The sequence below is a fragment of the Macrotis lagotis genome, chromosome X, assembly GCF_037893015.1.
Source record: "Macrotis lagotis isolate mMagLag1 chromosome X, bilby.v1.9.chrom.fasta, whole genome shotgun sequence".
NCBI lineage: Eukaryota > Metazoa > Chordata > Mammalia > Peramelemorphia > Peramelidae > Macrotis > Macrotis lagotis.
This window is the reverse complement of record NC_133666.1, coordinates 548,280,262-548,297,880: the sequence shown is the minus strand read 5'-3', so window position 1 is coordinate 548,297,880 and position 17,619 is coordinate 548,280,262. Positions and strand designations below refer to the sequence as shown.

Sequence of the window (17,619 nt, the reverse complement as noted above, 5' to 3'; positions counted from 1 at the left end):
CAGGCAGGGCCAGCTAACTTGGGGGGCGGGTGTCCCCGAGCCCCTGCGCTGGCCGCTGGCCGAGGGGCCAGGCTGGCCGGGAGGGCACGGCCCGGGGTGCGGGGACACGGCCGCGGCTCCCGGCGGCGCAGCTCCTCCTCCCTCCCGGCTCGCGGGGCTCCCAGGTGGAGACGCCGGGCTCGGACGGCTTTCTGGGCCCGGGCTTCCGCGGGCGGAGGCCGGCGCGTTACGGGGCGGTGACCGCCTCGGACACTGCCCCGCACTGTGCCGGGGGCGCCCCGAGGACCAGCCGCCGGGCCTGTGCCCAGCAAGGCGCTCCGCGTCCGCCGCCGGCCCCGCCCCCGGCCCGAGGCCCCGCCCCGGCCCGAGGCCCCGCCCCGGCCCGAGGCCCCGCCCCGGCCCCGGCCCCGCCCCGCGGCTCCCCTCGCCTTTGTTGCCCGGGCTTGTTTCTACCTCCTGGAGGTCTCCAGCCTGGCCGCCGGGTCACGTGCGTTGGTGACAGCCTGTCCCCGCGCGGCCCCGCGGCCCTCGCTCTGCTCATTGGACGCCCGGCCCGGTGGGCGGAGCCGGGGGCGGCGCGCCCCATCAGCTGTTCCGAGCGCCCCACAACAACAAAAGGACCGGAGGCGGCGGCTCGGCAGCCACGGCCGCGGCGGGAGCGGCGGCGCCGGAACCGGGGACCGGAACCAGGACCAGGGCCCCCCTCGCCGGGGCCCGCGCAGCTACCTCAGCCGCCCGCGGCGCCCCTCGGCCCCGGCTGTCCAGGCCAGTGTGAGTGCGGGGGTGCGGGAGGGGTGGGTGCCCCGCCGGTGCCGCCCCCGGCCCGGCCGCCCCGCGCCCCTCCACTTCCTGTGGCCGGGCCGGGGGCTGCGGCCGCCCGCTGCCCCCCTTGCTCTCGCCGCCCCGGGGCCCGGGCCTCTGTCCAGCCCTCGCGGGCCGCCCCGCGTGCCCCGGGCCGGAGCGGCCTCCCCTCCCCTCCCCCTCCTCCCGGGGCCGCCCGCCCCGCCGTGGGCACGCGCGTGTGTGGCACAGCCCGGCCGGGCAGCCCCGCCACACCGCCCGCTGCTTGGGCCCTTCCTTGCGCCTACCGATAAGGCCCGGGGCTAAGTGACTTGCCCAAGTCCCCGGCCAAGCGTCCAGCGTCTCGGGACGCGTCCGGCGGCTCCGCGCCACCCAGCTGCCCGGAAGCTCGAGATCTCCCCCTGGCCCGCGGGCCTTGCTGGCTCCCCCAGTACGGGCGCTGCTCGGACAAGTGGCTGGTGCCGGCCTGAAGCGCCGCCTTCCCTAAACACTGGGGCCGCTTGCTGGTGTTTAAAGTATACTAGCTAATCCTCATGTTTACGTATTAATTATAGATGAGGCTGAGATGAGCTGTGAAGAGATGAAGGAAAAGTTCCCTTTCCCGTCATCTCTAGGGAGTAAGCTACTTCTGTATTTTGAGTCGCTTTCGGGAAAAAGGAATGAAAATTGATCTTTCAAGTTAGGTTTAACACTCCATGCTACTTGGCCCATCTCCATGAATAGCTTTCTCCTTTATAAAAAAAAAACTTCTAAAAAGAATCACCTCATTTATGACTCAGAAAAATGTGGTTTAGAGAAATTCAGGGATTTGCCCAAGTCGCTGAGCTTTTTAAGATACTTTAAGCGATGAGGTCATTAAGTTCAGCCTTTTCATTTTACAGGTGTAGAGATTTTGTCCACAGAGCTAATTTGCAAGGAGCTTTTTAGGTCACCTGACTAATTCAGTTCTCTTCCAGACTGCATTAAAAAAACTAAATAAATTCATTCAAAATTTGATTAAAGAAAGGCCATAACTCATTGCCCACACAATAGAAGTGAATTTTTGTAAATGTTAATTAAAAATGTGAAAAACAATTTTAATTTTTCTTAAATTTGAAAGGGGAAGATGAGCCCCCAGTACTTCTGGGCCTATATAATCTTACAGAAAAAAAAATTTGAACCAGTCTTAAGCTAATGTGATTCATGTGACTGGTTTTATCTCCCATCTCCTCTTCCTTTTCTTTTTTTTTCTTAATCCCTAGGGAGTGGCATAACTTTGAAAACTCAAGATTAATGAGTGGGAATTACCACTTACAAGCTATCTTTTTGTATTGTCTTTTCATCCTTCACCTCTGGGGAATAATAACTTTTAAAATCTGGCTGAACACTGGAAGCAAAGAATGGAAAATACAAATATTTTTAAGCATAATTGACTTCTTAGAAAATAGTTCAAATTAACTTTTAAATTATGAGCATCAGCAGGACCATTTTCTTCCATAATTAAACTGCTTTGATATTTGCATAAATGTGTAAGTTAGAAAGTGCTCCTTCCACTAAATTTAAAACTCCCTGCTTCAGTTCACAGAGGCTTACTTCCAATACTGGCTCATGATCCTTTGAAGATCTTGTCTTGACTGTATCTGTACTTGAAACCCTTCTAGTGTTTTAAGGGTCTATCAGAGCTGGAACAAAAGTAACTCAACTGAGGCATGAGAATAAGACTTAAGTGGAAGCTTAAGATCATGCTGACAGAAATAAGAGATATGGAGAGAAAAAGGGAAGATGAATACTTTAGTCTGGTAGTCTGAAGGCTAAGTCAAACACTGACTGTGCAACCAGATTGAAAACTGATAAATCAAGGTGTATGATTTTTTTTTTAAAGTTTGTTTTTTGGAGCCGCCTACTGGCAGCTGAAGTCCAATTAAAAAAAAATCCAAGTGAAACTTGTGGGTTGTAAAAAGTAACTATGCTTGAGGCTACAAAATATCTTTGGCTCAAATTCTGGGACACCAAACAAACTATAACAAGATTCTTTTTTTTTTAAATAGTGGAACATCCTACCAGTTCACACCATTTATGGATAAGTTTTTTTAACTTGCTTTATTTGAATGTCCAACACAGGACTTTATTCCATTTCTGTAAATATTAAGCTCAGTCCTGTTTACACAAAATGTTTTTTTATACATTTACCTTCATTCAACTAGTAGATAGTATAAACATTTATTTCAGTTTTTCAAATGAAGTATATTAAATGACATGGTCATGGTCAAATATTAAGTTTTGAAACCTGGATCTTTTCCATTGTAGAACCATTGGTCTCCAGGGAAATTTAAAGCTTTGTCTACTTTTATTGAGTATATTTTGTACTCCTTCCTTTGCTGCTGTATTCTGATCTCCCTCAACTTGGTAGGGTCATTACCAGAATGGGTGGCCTCCACCTATAAGTTAATGGTAAATCCCAGAGTATAAAACTTAATGTCTGACCATTATTTTCTGTCATTTTATTTTAACCATATATTTTTAAGGGTTGCAGTTTTTAGGGTTTACAAAACATTACCCATTCTGCTTGATTTCAAGTGTTGCTTTTTAAAATATTTTTTAATTTGTGGTTTAACAGCAGAGATCCATTTTTATTTCAGTTAGCATAGGTGGTCTAGAATCAGGAAGATCTGAATTTAAATTTGGTTTTGGATGCTGTGTGATCCTTTGCAAGTCACTTAATCTTCTTTGACTTCAGTTTCCTCACCTATTGGAAAAGGAAATGACAAGCTACTACATTATCTTTTACAAGAAAAACTGCGAATGGGATTATGAAGAGCCAGACAAGACTGAAAATAAATAACTTTTAAACTGTATCTTTTGAGACTCATATGGGGTTAATCTTAGAATACTGGCTTAATGTGAGATAATGTCCAGTATAACAAAGATAATTGGTAAATTGCAAAATCAGTGAATACATGGTGAGCTCCCTTGTGAAAATGAACATATGTTATCTGAAGTTCCATTTGACCATACCAGTCTAATTGCAGGGCTTTTTAATAGCAATTAAAGATAATATTTAAATAATGTGTCTGGCACTTGTTAAGGTGTTAAAAATATCTCATATGACCTGACCTAATTTAACCAGAATATTCTCTTTAGGGCTGGCAGAATGGCAAAGGAAGGACAATTATTATGTCTATATGAATCTATAAAGTTTAATAGGTATTCCTTAAGAGTGCATGGTGTATAGGGAGAGTACAAGATGTATTTTTACGTATTTTATTAGACATTTCTTAGTTAGACATTTCTTAATTAGATTTTAATCTGGTTTAAAGTGGAGTTCTGTGAGCCATGAGATTGACACCTCTGGACTAGACTGTTGAATAAGATCCCTTCTAACTCTAAACACAAGATATTGTGAAAGCTTGTCATTCCTATTTGTTTCCTTTTGACAAAAATACTTTACCCACTCCTTTGTCATTTTTTCCTCTTTCCAGTCCCTCTCCCCACACAGATTTGCCAGTCATAACTTCTATTCTTATCACCACCCCAAGATTTCTTTCATCAGACTATTCCTTTTCACTCTCACTGCAACCATTGTTTCCTATTTCTTTTCCCCAAAGTAATATAACCAGCTATGCAACCTGGTCAAGTCCTTATCCTCTCTCAACTATAGTTTCCTCAACTATAAAATTAGGGAGATGATCGGAAAACTCACTTCCACCTTTAAATTTACAATTTTATGATCATACCTTCAATCATCCCTCCCATTCATCCTTCACAGTCCTACCTTAGTAGCTTTCCAGTTTATTACTATGTAGTTATTCATTCATATTCTGCTTTTTGAAACTGTTGGAACAACTTTTAATGAAGTTTCTTGGCAGATACTGGAGTGGTTTGCCATTTCCTTCTCCATTATTTAAAAATTGTAATCAGTGGATAAGTGACTTGCCCAGGGTCAAACAGCTAGTAAGTGCCTGAGGCCATATTTGAATTTAAGAAAGACTCCTCTTCCAGCACTCTTTTTCACTTCCTCATCTAGCTGCCCCTGGCTCTTCACTCAGGTAATTGGTGACTATTTCCAGATCACCTGTTCAGGAAGAGCCCATCCACATAAAACTTACTTTGGCTACAATCAATTCTCTGAGCTTCTTAACTTCTTTGCCAGTGTCCACACCCCTCTAGTTACCATCCTTCCCCATTCCTCATCTAGTTTACACTGATGTGATCTTCCCCTTTTAGAAAGTAAGCTTCTTAAGAGTACAGTTTTATTTGCTTGTATTATATCTCTAGTGTCTAATATAAGTAACTCCAAATCCAGTATCTAAATCCCTTCACAGTCTAGGTTCACCCATCAGTCTATCCTCAGAGAATCTTCTACTATGCTGTGTATTCTATTTGACTTTTCTTTATCTAGTCCATATCTTGAGGTCCATCTCTGACCAGGTTTTCCTGCTTTAAAGAGGGAGTTTTTTGAAAGCTCTTAACTTCTTAGCACTTTATACCTTTCATTTGTACTTATGTTTCGTGATCATATAATTTAGTTTTTTTCCTCATATGTCCTTTAGCCTCCATTAGACTTGTGGACTTGTTTTAAACAAGGCTTGTGCCAGGTCTCGGTATCTCAGTGTCTTGTTCACTGGCATTTAATGTATCTCAACTACAAAAACCAGGCTGTGTCCTTGCCTAACTCAATAGCATAGTTGGACCAATCTGGCTTTTATATTTCCCGTGTTTTTGTTATAGGGTTACTACGTACTACTGTGTACGTTATTTAGTTACCACAGAATCAAGAATTCTTAAAGATAACAAATTTTAGGGGCGGCTAGGTGATGCAGTGGATAAAGCACCAGCTCTGGAGTTCAGGAGTACCTGAGTTCAAATCCAGCCACTTAATAATTACCTAGCTGTGTGGTCTTGGGCAAGCCACTTAACCCCATTTGCCTTGCAAAAACCTAAAGAAAAAAAAAAAGGAATTTTAGAGAGGGAAATAAACTCTTCAGATCCAGGTCAAAATTTTATTTTTATAGGTAAGGAAATGAAGTATTAGAAGAGGGAAGTGGCATACAGTAATAACCAATACTGTCCATTCTGAAGATTGCTACTATTAAATATAATTTGTGAGTAAATGATAATGGGAATAGATGAGGTTCCCCATTAACTGGATTAAGGAGTCAAAAAGGCTTGGGCACATCTTTGTGGAATTATGTTTTTAAAATGTTTTGAATAAAATATCTTTGGTTGCAGAGCAGTGAGTATTCCCAGTATTAAATAGTTTCTACTCAGTACGCATCATAGGAAAGTTGACATAGTCAACTGCTTCTGTATCATACCCTTGTTCCTCATAGTAGGAAAATTTACCAGGAAGGCAGGGAAGCCACCATAATCAGCAGTATTTTCCTGAAGGATTTCCTGACCTGTAACTGAGACAATATTTAGCTTACTTGGGGCCTCATCCCCAGGCTTCTCTGAAGTAATTTGACAAAAGGGTAAAATAATAGTAATGGCTAGCATTTGAAAAGTGCTTTATTAATGTTATCTTGTTTTACACTCATTAACTCCCAATTTACAGATGAGAAAATTGAAGCAAACTGTTAATAATCATTCATTAATTGCCTCCTCTGCACTGGCACTACAAAAAAGGGCAAAAGAAAGTTCCTATCCTCAAGAAACTCACAGTCTAATGGGAGAGATAGCAAGCAAACATATTTACAACCCAGCTATATAAACAATAAGTAAGAAATAAAAGAGAAGACTTCAGAACTACAAAGAGCTGGAAAAGGCTTCCTGTCAAAACTTAAGATTGAAAAGCAGCCTAGAAAATTCTGTGTCTGAGAAGGGATTTGAACCCAGGTCTTCCTGATTCCCAAGAATCATTTTATCTGTGTCCCTAAGACTGAACCTGGAACCCTAGTGTTAAATTAATTGAATACAGCAGTCATTGGAAAGATTTTGGAAGCAATGTGTCCACTTAAGTTGAGTTCAGTATGCAGTACCCTTATAGAAAAAGTACAGTACTCTGAAATGCATTACTTTAATAGAAATGCATTTTACTCTTAATGAAAATGCATGAGGGGCGGCTAAGTGGCACAGTGGATAAAGCATCGGCCCTGGAGTCAGGAGTACCTGGGTTCAAATCCAGTCTGAGACACTTAATAATTACCTAGCTGTGTGGCCTTGGGCAAGCCACTTAACCCCATTTGCCTTGCAGAAACCTAAAAAAAAATGTACTAACATGACTTTTCTGTAAACTTTTGATCCAAAATTGATGTTTTTGAGGTGTCTGACTTTCTGTGACCCCCATTTGGGATTTTCTTGGCAAATCTACTGGAATGGTTTGTCATTCCTTCTCCAGTTAGTTAATTTTACAGATGAGAAAACTGAGGCAAGTGACTTTTCAAGCTGACCTGCCCAGGGCTCCACAGCTAATAAATATCTGAGGCTACATTTGAACTCAGGTCCTCTGGACTTTTAAAGACTGCACTCTATTCATTGTGACAACCAGAGGCCCAATCCAAACTTAACTACTTTCTGAATTGGAATGTTATTAACAGACTGGCTATGTTTGATGCTTAATCCTAATTTTGCATAAATGAAATGAACAGTTTGTATTGAGCTCTCCTTTTGAGTTCAGTACTCATAGTAGCCTCCCAGTGACTACAGGACCACTCTGCCTGTGCTGTACATGATTGGGGCTGTGCTTAAAAGTATGTATTGGGGCAGGGTCAAAACTCTGACTGTGGCTCCCTTCAGTATCATTACAGATATTTGTTGGTTGATCATGTAGAATGTTGGCCATTAGAACAAATACAGTATGGGAAAGAAGTGATGTTTTTTTCCCCTACTCCATGGGAGGAGCATTTGGCTAGTGCCTTTCTAGAAATAAAGGGAAGAATTGAGACTAGAGGGCTATAAATATGTTTGTTTAGCAATAATTATATTCTTTTTCTATTTCAGCTAAGGATAATGATCCTCCATATTCAATACCTTGTTTAAATAAGAATTTGCGCACTTTAATTTCCTGTCTGTGCCATTGGCCTAATTGAAGACAGTGTTTTGAAATCGAAGCTACAGTACCAGCCAAAGTCTCATTCTTGCCTTAACAATGTTCCAGAGGTTGAATAGTATGTTTGTGGGTGAAATCAAGAACTCTTCTAGCAAAGAACCAGAATTTAGTGAAAAAGAAGATGATGAATGGATTCTTGTTGACTTCATAGGTAAGAGATCTTCAGTATGTAATCATTATGAAAAGTGGAAAATACTGTTTGCATATAAATTAGCAACTCTGGATCTTACAAGACTAAAATGTAAATTTTTTTAAGCCAATAATAGGGTGTGCTCACTTTGGCAACACATATACTAAAATTGGAATAATAAAGAGATTAGCATGGCCCCTGTACCAATAGAGCTAAGTAACTTGCCCAAGTAATCTTCATACAGCTAGGTAACTATTAAGTGTCGGAATCCGAATGTGAACTGGGGTACTCCTGACTCCAGGGCCACTGCCCTATCCACCATGCTACCTAATTTCCCCTTAAAATGTAAATTAAACAAGGATTTATTGAAAAAAAAAATGACACATTGTGTTATTTTTTTCCCCCAGGCAATGGGTTTAAGTGCCTTGCCCAAGGTCACACAACTAGTAAAAAATGTTTGAGGCCCTATTTGAACTCAGGTCCTCCTGACTCCAGGGCTGGTACTTGCCCCCAACACATTGTATTTTTTGCCAGGAGATCAAAATAACTGACTTTGATTTTTCTAATATTAAAAAATTGCTAAAATTAGAGCTAGCTTTATGGGAATTTCATTTATATTACAGATAATGAACTCTTTCTGTTTTTTTGTTTTTCTGGCAATTTATTTGCTTAAAAAAACAAGAAGAAAAATCAATGCTGAGTCATTAGGTGTTCAGTCAGTCATGGTTGACTGACTGAACAGATATGTGGACATAAGGAGTAATGTTAATATCATTTTTCCTTTTTTTCCCCATATGCTATATGAATTTGATTATTTAAATCAATATGACATCCATTTCCACTGTGGAACTACTCAACATCCTGTTCAATTTGGAACACAACCTAGACACTAATTTTTCAACAGAAGTTGATGATGAAGACTGCAGTGAAGAATCTCCTACTGATCATCCTCCAGTTTTTTCCTGTTTACCAGCTTCCCTGGAATGTTTAGCTGATGCTAGTGAATCTTGCTTTGTCCAATTTGAGGCCTGTCCGATGGAGGAGAGTTGGTTTATTACCCCTCCCCCATGCTTTACTGCAGGTGGATTAACCACTATCAAGGTGGAAACCAGTCCTTTGGAAAACCTTCTAATTGAACATCCAAGCATGTCTGTTTATAATTCCTCCAGAAATCTTAATGGGGGGAGTTGTGAGATTGATGAATTTCATAATCCAAGCAGTCCTAGGTAAGTTGTAAGTAACCTATATGATCCATATACAGTACAAGCAATTTTCTTTAACTGCAGTCTAATTTGAAATAGAAAAATAAACATTTCAAAAAAGATTTAATGAAATGATGTACGTATTATAATTGAATTATTGTTGACCTCTATAGTTAAGATTCGAGATTAATGCATTTCCCCGTAAATGGTGACCAGCTAATTTAGCTGGGATTTAAGATTGGACCTTGCATTAATAGTTATAGTAATTGAATCAAACTTATTCTGCCAAAGCATTTCTTGCTATTGACATCATAATTCATTTATATAGCACTTCAAAAAAAATCACGATTTGTCTACAGATTTATACAATCTTATGAGATGAAGTTGGAAGTGCAGATATCCTTAGTTATCACTTATTTTAGATTATCCAGAGTCAGATTCCTAGGACTTCTTAATGTTTTCCTCACATCTCATTTGTATATAGACCATGTCACTGAATAGTATCTATCATAATTATGTCCAAGTTTGTTAACCTGAGATATGCAATGAATATATACTCCTTCAAACAAGGAGAATTTTTGTAAATTAAAAGAAATCAGGGTACAAAATGGGTAAGATTGTTAATTTGCTACCTTATTTGGTAAAAGAAGAGTGTTTTTAATTGGTATAAATTACTTAAGTCTGCCATTATTTATCTAAAGTACTTGATCCAAAATTTGAAGTTTATAAACAAAACATTGATTTTAGATTAGAACAGGTTGGGAAGGAGAGAATAAGGTGGTTGGTTTCTTCACTTGTTAAAGTAGTTTCTTTTAATTTTTCTATTAGAGTTAGTAAAAGATAAAATTATGACATTAATATATTAATGACAGAAAGTTAACTTCCAGTTTTACAGACCCTTTAAGTGTTTTAAAAATTTGTCACCCAGTTAGTGTTCTATAAACAAGCTTTGTATTTCATTTTTTTCCTTAAATCTCTGAATTCTAGTCAGTTCCCAGCTTACTCTCAAACAAGCCCTGTACCCCAACAGTTGAGAGTTATCACGCTTCCTTCCTGCTATATATCCCCCCATCAATCTCCCCATCCCCAACTCCCTGTCACCCTGTCCTTTACTGGCTCTTGATTGAGCCTGCTTGGGAACCCTCTGGTTCTCCTCTTACCCCAGACCTGGTCTAATTCTAGGCCTGGAGGTGGTGAAGGGGAAGTAGAGGGAGGAAAAACTTCAAACCCAGCAGCCATCCCTCTCTCAGACTTCCTTCTGACTGCAGTGTCCTAGTAAGGGAAAAACCTTGATTGGAGAATGGCAGTGAAAAGGTAAGCATGAAGCCATGTCCTGGGACCTTAGGAAGGGGGAAGAAAGAAGGGAGGCTAGGGGTGGGGGCTGGGATGTCAGGGGCTGAGAAATTAAATAAAGAATGCATAATGAATATTTAAAATGCAGTATCTGCCACTTAAGAATCCTCTTCTCCACAACTTTATATAGTTAGGTATTTAATAACAGACTTAGGCAATTTTCAGATGTTTTGGTTTTTGGTTTTTTGGGTTTGTTGTTTTTTTTTTTTTTTAGTTTTTGCAAGGCAATGGGGTTAAGTGACATAGCTAGATAATTATTAAATGTATGAGTCTGGATTTGAACTCAAGTACTCCTGACTTGGTGCTCTATCCACCGTGTCACCTAGCTGCCCCTAATTTTCAGATTCGTAAAAGATCCATCTTTCCCAGTGTGGGTGTCATTTTTAAATAAGTAAAAAAAAGACAATTTAGATCCTAGAATCTAGCTGTGTTACTGATTAGTCTTTTTTTAGTGATGCTACTATAGAACATTTTACTACTTCCTTATAAAACTGAAGGGGCCCTACAGTACTGTGAATTAATGGTTCTAACTGAAGGTTCACACCTGATTGCATTTAAGCCTTTGTAAGGTTTATTTGTATTAAATAATGCTCTTCCACAATCTTAGGTTTAAGCAATAATAAATTTGATTAAATTGGTTTTAATAAAGAAAATTTGACCCAAACTATACATTAAAGTGAAAATAGTGCTTGAAATTTCTTTAGTGGTTTGGTTCATCATTTGACTTTTGTAGGACCAGAAAAAGCTACCTACAGCTTACTGATTCAGTAAGTATTTCACCTTGGGACTCCAGTTGTGGAATTAAGTGACTCGCCCAAGGTCACACAGCTAGGTAATTATTAAATGTCTGAGGTCAAATTTGAATTCTGGTTCTCCTGACTGGGGCTCATGCTCTATCCATTGCACCACCCAGCTTCAATGCAATATTTTAAAGTCTAATAAGTTTGAGAATTTATAAAAATCTATTTTTATATTTAAAAGGTCCAGTACCTAGAATTACAAAAATAGAAGCTTCTTTCATTTCTATTGGCTTGACAGATTTCCTTATTATAAATTCTGCTATTAGAAAAATTCATATAGTCAGATAAATCATTTAGTAAATACTTATTGAGCATCTATTTTTGATGATTATGTTCTTCCTAAACATAACAAAACCAAATTTAGTGAAAATAGACTTGTAAATTTGGCTATGTACAGTATACATCATCCTCAGCTGTTTTATGTATTGGGAATCATCAACTTTGCATATAAATGACATCCATACTATTTAATCTTCAATACAGAAAGCATGTAATGGTGTTGCTGTTTGTGTTATTATATTTAGCCTTCCTGACAGCTAACAGAAAGTTGGTTTCCAGTTTAGCACTCTCAATAGAATCTATTTTAGATCAACATTTAATCCAGCATTTTATTATAAACTAAAACTTATTTGAGCAGTAGTTTCTTGTATACTTGGGAAAATGTTCATTAGACTCACATGGTCAGTTATTGCATAAATTTGTATATAATATTGGTCAAATTATATATCCCCACTTTTCAACTCTATTATCCAATAACAGATGTTAGTTCTGGTTCCTACAGGGTGTTAAAGTGCTCTCCTAGTCTATACTAAAAAATACATAAATGCCTTGTCAATGAATCTTAAATATAGATGTTTTAGCTAAATCTTATCCCAAAGACTGAAACAGTATTGCTGCACAAAGTCCAACTCCTTTACAATGCACATTTATACTTGGAGTTCAGTGAGGCAAATTTTCAAGTTTAGCTAAAAAGTCAACTTTGTACCTTTCAATTTTCAAATAATTCAAAATACATTTAGTTAATAATTGTTTGTGTACATTTGACATGTTTTTGCTATTTTCAGAATGGAAGTACAGAATGAAGTGGGGCAACATGTTCACTGCTTTGTTGCAGCTCTTACTCATTCAACTTTCCTCGAACAAACCAAGAGCTTTCGTCCCACCCAGTGGATAAAAGAACATGGTGAAAAATATTCTCTGAACAGAAATAACCTCCGTCGCCAAAATCTTACCAGGGATTGCCACTCTCGGCATATCAAGCACAATGGGTGGGTGGTTCACCAGCCTTGCCAGCGTCAGTACAATTACTGAAGATTTCAATTCTTAATCATATCAATTCGTTGTTATATTGCTCTTGGTTTTATGTGTGAGAATGTGGTGGGTGAGTGTGACATGTGCACTTGCGCTCAAATAATGAAGGTGTGTATTTGCAGCTTGACTGATCAATCATTTAAATAGAATTTTCTCTAGATAATTTTTTTTAAAAAATTTACATTTTGTGTATCACACAATGCCTTGCTCTTAGGAGTTAACTTTTTTGCTAAACTTTTTCAATATTTTTTAGAAACATCAGTATGATTGCAGTGTTTAGTATTTTGGGAATGTCTGACTCATCTAAGTTATGTGAGTTAGTTGAAACTTTAAAGAAATTTCTTACTGAGTGATGGAATAGTCAGGTTTCAGCTGAATTTGTTTTTCTTTTTTGCATTAATCAAAAGTTTAAGTAAACAAAATTTCTCAGGGTCAGCCATACACTTTAATGACCAGTACTTGATAATCTTTTCTGTATATAATGAATACATTTTTTTATTTACACACTAACAAGCATTAAAAGGCAATGGTTGCCATGGACAAAATGAAATCATGGCTGAATTTTCTATTGAAAGAGAACTTGATATTTTACAATTTCCTCATCAGTCATTCAGTTAATTTTGATACGTCAGGTACCTTTAGTTCATAGATAGGAAATCACTATCTTTAATGATTATGATTTTAATGGTGTGGTACAAATATTACAAGTTATTATGGGACAGAAATACTTGTTTCATTTAGTAAAATTAAAAGCAGATCTGTGGTTTATACTTAAGAAGTGTCCATTTATATAAAGATGCTTACTTGTTCCAGTGTTTTTCTTAGACTTCTTTTTGCCTGTTGGTTAGTTACAAAGTTAGAGAATAACCATTATTATGTAGAAATTAATAGAGCCTCTTTACTTTTACACAATGAGAAGGGCAAGTCTTTCCAACCTAGGAACAAGTTATTAAATCCTGCTTTTCCACCACTGAGCCTGTGCTGATAATGTGGTGTGCATGGATTGACCCCTGACAAACACTGCTTTCAGACTTTGGAATGTCTTGAAAGAAGATTAATAGCTGGGGTTTTCTTGTTTTGGGGTTTTTTTGGGGGGGTTCTTACTCTACAGGCTAATTTTTCTGTTTCTTGAACTACTCTATCCTATTTTCCTCATTCAATAGAAGAATAAATACCTACCTACCTCACAGGGGTGTTGTGAGGATTATAAATAAGTTTGAAGTGGAGTTAGAAGATTTCTAGAACTGGACCTCCCATGTAATTCCAAGGGGGCTCTCTCTCTACTGAAACAGTTATTTGGTTATATCTCTGCCAGGGCTGGGTAGGTGGTTCAAGAGAGCATGGTGCTAATGAAGCTAAGTTCTGTTTTAATTTCTCTTCAGGATAATTAATTAGGGGGAAAAACCCATTACAAACTACAATTCATCTGATGCTTGCCACTTTACTTTTTTAATATTTAGTGATGGCTTTTCCACACTACAAGTTCCTTGTGTGATCAGGGATATATAATTAGAACCCAACCTATTTCTACCAGCAGAATAAGAATATCATCATTTTAATAATATGTTCAGAGTCCTTTTTTTCCAACTTCAGTCTAGCCCTAACTAAATAGTATAGACATGTTAAGATGCTTTCAAAAGGAAGAGCATAATCATTGCAGAGTATTATTCTAAATGGCTCTTTGTGGACTTCAGATGCCAGGAACTATGGGAGCCTTTCCTCCCCTTTAAGTGTGAAAAGCTGTGTCAAAAAGCATGGGGGTGATTGTAAGTCAAAGAAGTCAAATGGTTAGTGTGTTTAGATGCTTAAAATAGTTTGTTCTTCCAGTAGCACTAAGGAAGTGTCATGTTCAAAATAGGGGATTTAAGTCTACATTTCATAGCTTTCCCCATTATTTATTTATTTTTTTCCTGATTAGGGGCCAAGTCCACAAAGCTGTGTCAAACTGGGCTATAGTATTTTGTTAAATTGCTTGTGTTTACATGGGAGGAGAGTGATTTAGAAACTGTTTGCTAATAGGGCAGTACATTTGGATAACTTGAAAATAATATGGCTAAATGATTTCTTATAAAGCTTCTGAGTATTGAGAAGGAAGATTCTAATACATAGGTTATATGAAGTGCTGGTACCTCAAGCTATAGATCTGACATTCAGTTGTGAAAATTTGTTATAGCCACATGAACAGATTTGTGTATAAAATTACTTTATCTTTCCCTTTTCTAGAAGACCTTTTGATTCATTTAACCCTATTAGCTACTGATCCTTTGCCTTTTAGCTTGGTTTAGTTAAGCTTTAAAGTTATTTTTCAAAAAGTTGTTGGAATTTTATAGAGCTAGAGTTATACCAGGATATAGTCCTTATGGGTATTTATGTTGGCATCAAAATTTTCCGACCCAAATTTGTTTGAAGTTCTTGATTATTCAAGGTGCAAGACCAGTAATTTAGTTGGAAATGTGATTCTGATGTATTTTTGAATCATGGCCAAAGAAATTAGATTTTAAATTTTATCATTAAATGCCAGTGATCTGAAATAAATACAAGAAGAAATGTGCCCCCTTTGAAAATTTCCTAAAGACTTTTTTCTCTCAGTTAAGTTTTTGTTAATGACAATTAGACATTACATTATGTCCTTCATATGATATTATTGCATTATAAATTGAAAATTGTCCATTTATCTTCCATATGAATACATACATAATTTCATTTTAAGTTTTTGTTTGGTAGTACTTTTGCAGTTCTAAGTGGTTCAATGCTAACTGTCCTTCATTTGATTTGTGCTGCATGCCTTGGTTTACATACTCTTCTGTCATCAGTTTGATTCTGTCACAGCCCTAAGTTATCCTCTTCTAGTGGGAGAACAGTAAATTTGCCATTTGATAAAGCATTTTATCATTTACTTAATTTATGCTTTCAAAGTGGAATCATACTTTTTAGGTCCTTGTTATTTTTTTTTAGACTTTTTTGCAAGGCAATGGGGTTAAAGTGGCTTGCCCAAGACCACATGGCTAAGTAATTATTAAGTGTCTGAGACCAGATTTGAACTCAGGTACTCCTGACTCCAAGGTCAGTGCTCTATCCACTGTGCCACCTAGCCACCCCTTGTTATTTTCTTAAAACAAAAAGAGTAAGGAATAGTACAGCCTAAACCCTGATTTTCTTTGAGTTGGAAAAGACAAAAATGAAGGAAGTTTAAATTTGTTCACCTCAAATTAGACAAATCATTTTAAATAGTGAGACAGAATAATGAAGTGAAAAGAACTTTCATCAATTGGGGTTTTATTTTTGCTTTAGAGGCAGTTTGAGATTGCTCCTTGGTTGGGGAGATACTAATATGTTGGGTAAATTTTATTTGTTTTGATATTGTTATGGCAGTTTTTAAGATCTGTTCTTATTATTTCCTAAAGAACTTAGGTCATCAGAATTGTCAGCAGTCAAGTTAGATAAGGTGATTTCATCCCTTTCCATATATTATGCTTAAAATATTTAAATTTTTATATTTTGAAAATTTTTCACATTCTTATGGTTGATAAGCCTTGTCATAATACCAGTTTTCTTAAAACTACAAGTTTAAGAAGTTTGAAAACTAGGAAAGTTATACAGCCAGGAGGATATCTATTTTAATGTCTATTTTGGGAGGAGAAGTTACTTTCAGAAAAGGCAGCTTCAGTGAGATGATATATATGGTTGCATATCATTGGGGATTCTTTTAATATATAGATGTTGTGTTTTTTGTATTGGATTTAAATCTACATGTTACGCTCCATATAACAAAGCTCTGTATTTTGTCTGGAATTTTAAGGAATTTTTATTTTCTAACTGGATGGCTGTTTACAAACTTAAGTCACTAGAGGGGAGGTTGGGCTTTCCAGGTCTGCTGGTTGTGAAGGTTTTCTGCTGACACCTTTGGTTTGTTTTCCTCTGAGGTTTCTGTACTTTGTTATCTTTATGTATCTTTATGTCTTTTATTTAAAGTAAAAGAAGTGGCTTTGGTTTTGTTTGAGAAATGTTGTGAACACATTGGGTTTTTTTTCTGGAAGATGATACATTTTGTAACTAGAGTAAATAGTATTGTCAATTGGACTATGTGCCTTGTAAATGTGTTTCTATACACAGAAAATTGGAACAACTTGAAAGACTCAAGGACATTCAGTTAGGAGAAATACTGTACATCAATCTATGCATAAATGGCAGCTTATTTCTTGAGCCACTCACTATTTCTGTTTTTTGTTGAAAATTTGATATTGATTGGTTCACAGAAGAATGGTTGGTTTTACAAAAGACTGAATAATACAATACAGCACTTTGCCAAAAAAAAAAAAGTGTAGCAATGTTAAACATGTACTAACACCAGTTTTTGTATGGGGGGGGATTTACAGTGCATTTTGCACTAATTGAAAGTATGGTCTTTATCTGTCAGCAAATAAAATGTCTTTTGCTTCAAAACTAATTTGTCCATGTTACTTGATCATTTTTGATATCTTCACCATATGAGAGTCATCCTCTGGGCACTAACAGACAACCGATAACTCAACCTATCATGGACATAATGGGCTGACTATGGGAATTTTTGAGCACAGTAAATGTCAAAAACAAACACTTTTCTTTATTACAGTGCCTCAGCCTTTAATTCTTCTTAGCTTTAAGACTCATTAGTTAATTTTTTTTTTGTTTTGGATTTTTGTTTTGTTTTTGGTGAGTCAGACACTTCAGCTCTGTATCTGTTCTGCTCTAGAATAAATTGTTTCCTTTATCTTTGCCCAGTTGCAACCTTTTCTAATGCAACATTGGGTGGTAATCAGAAGACTTCCTACTGAGGACCTTCCTGACTACACAATTCTTTGATAACTTTGTTTTCACATCACACTTACTTTCCAGCCATCCCTTATAATAAAGAATAGAAAAGTTCAACATGATTTATTTTAGATCCATAATTCCCCATCTCTTCAAATAAAGAAGGTAAGTGAAGTCATATTTCTTTGGGGTCAAACCTGGTCA

General features: G+C 38.0%; 1 protein-coding gene across 1 annotated transcript; it reads left to right on the top strand.

Moving 5' to 3' along the window:
- The first annotated feature begins 507 nt into the window (after positions 1–507).
- On the top strand, positions 508–17,067 carry TP53INP1 (tumor protein p53 inducible nuclear protein 1). The gene is made up of 4 exons (XM_074200271.1): positions 508–771; positions 7,720–7,979; positions 8,845–9,184; positions 12,378–17,067. Exons 2-4 carry the CDS (start codon positions 7,868–7,870, stop codon positions 12,622–12,624), a joined length of 699 nt encoding a protein of 232 aa, XP_074056372.1. The 5' UTR covers positions 508–771; positions 7,720–7,867; the 3' UTR covers positions 12,625–17,067.
- Positions 17,068–17,619: the final 552 nt, after the last annotated feature.

Coding starts and splice junctions, on each gene's coding strand:
- TP53INP1 (XM_074200271.1), top strand. CDS start 7,868: ATGTTCCAGAGGTTGAATAGTATGTTTGTGGGTGAAATCAAGAACTCT. Junction 7,980..8,844: donor GATTCTTGTTGACTTCATAG/GTAAGAGATCTT, acceptor AACACAACCTAG/ACACTAATTTTTCAACAGAA. Junction 9,185..12,377: donor CATAATCCAAGCAGTCCTAG/GTAAGTTGTAAG, acceptor TGCTATTTTCAG/AATGGAAGTACAGAATGAAG.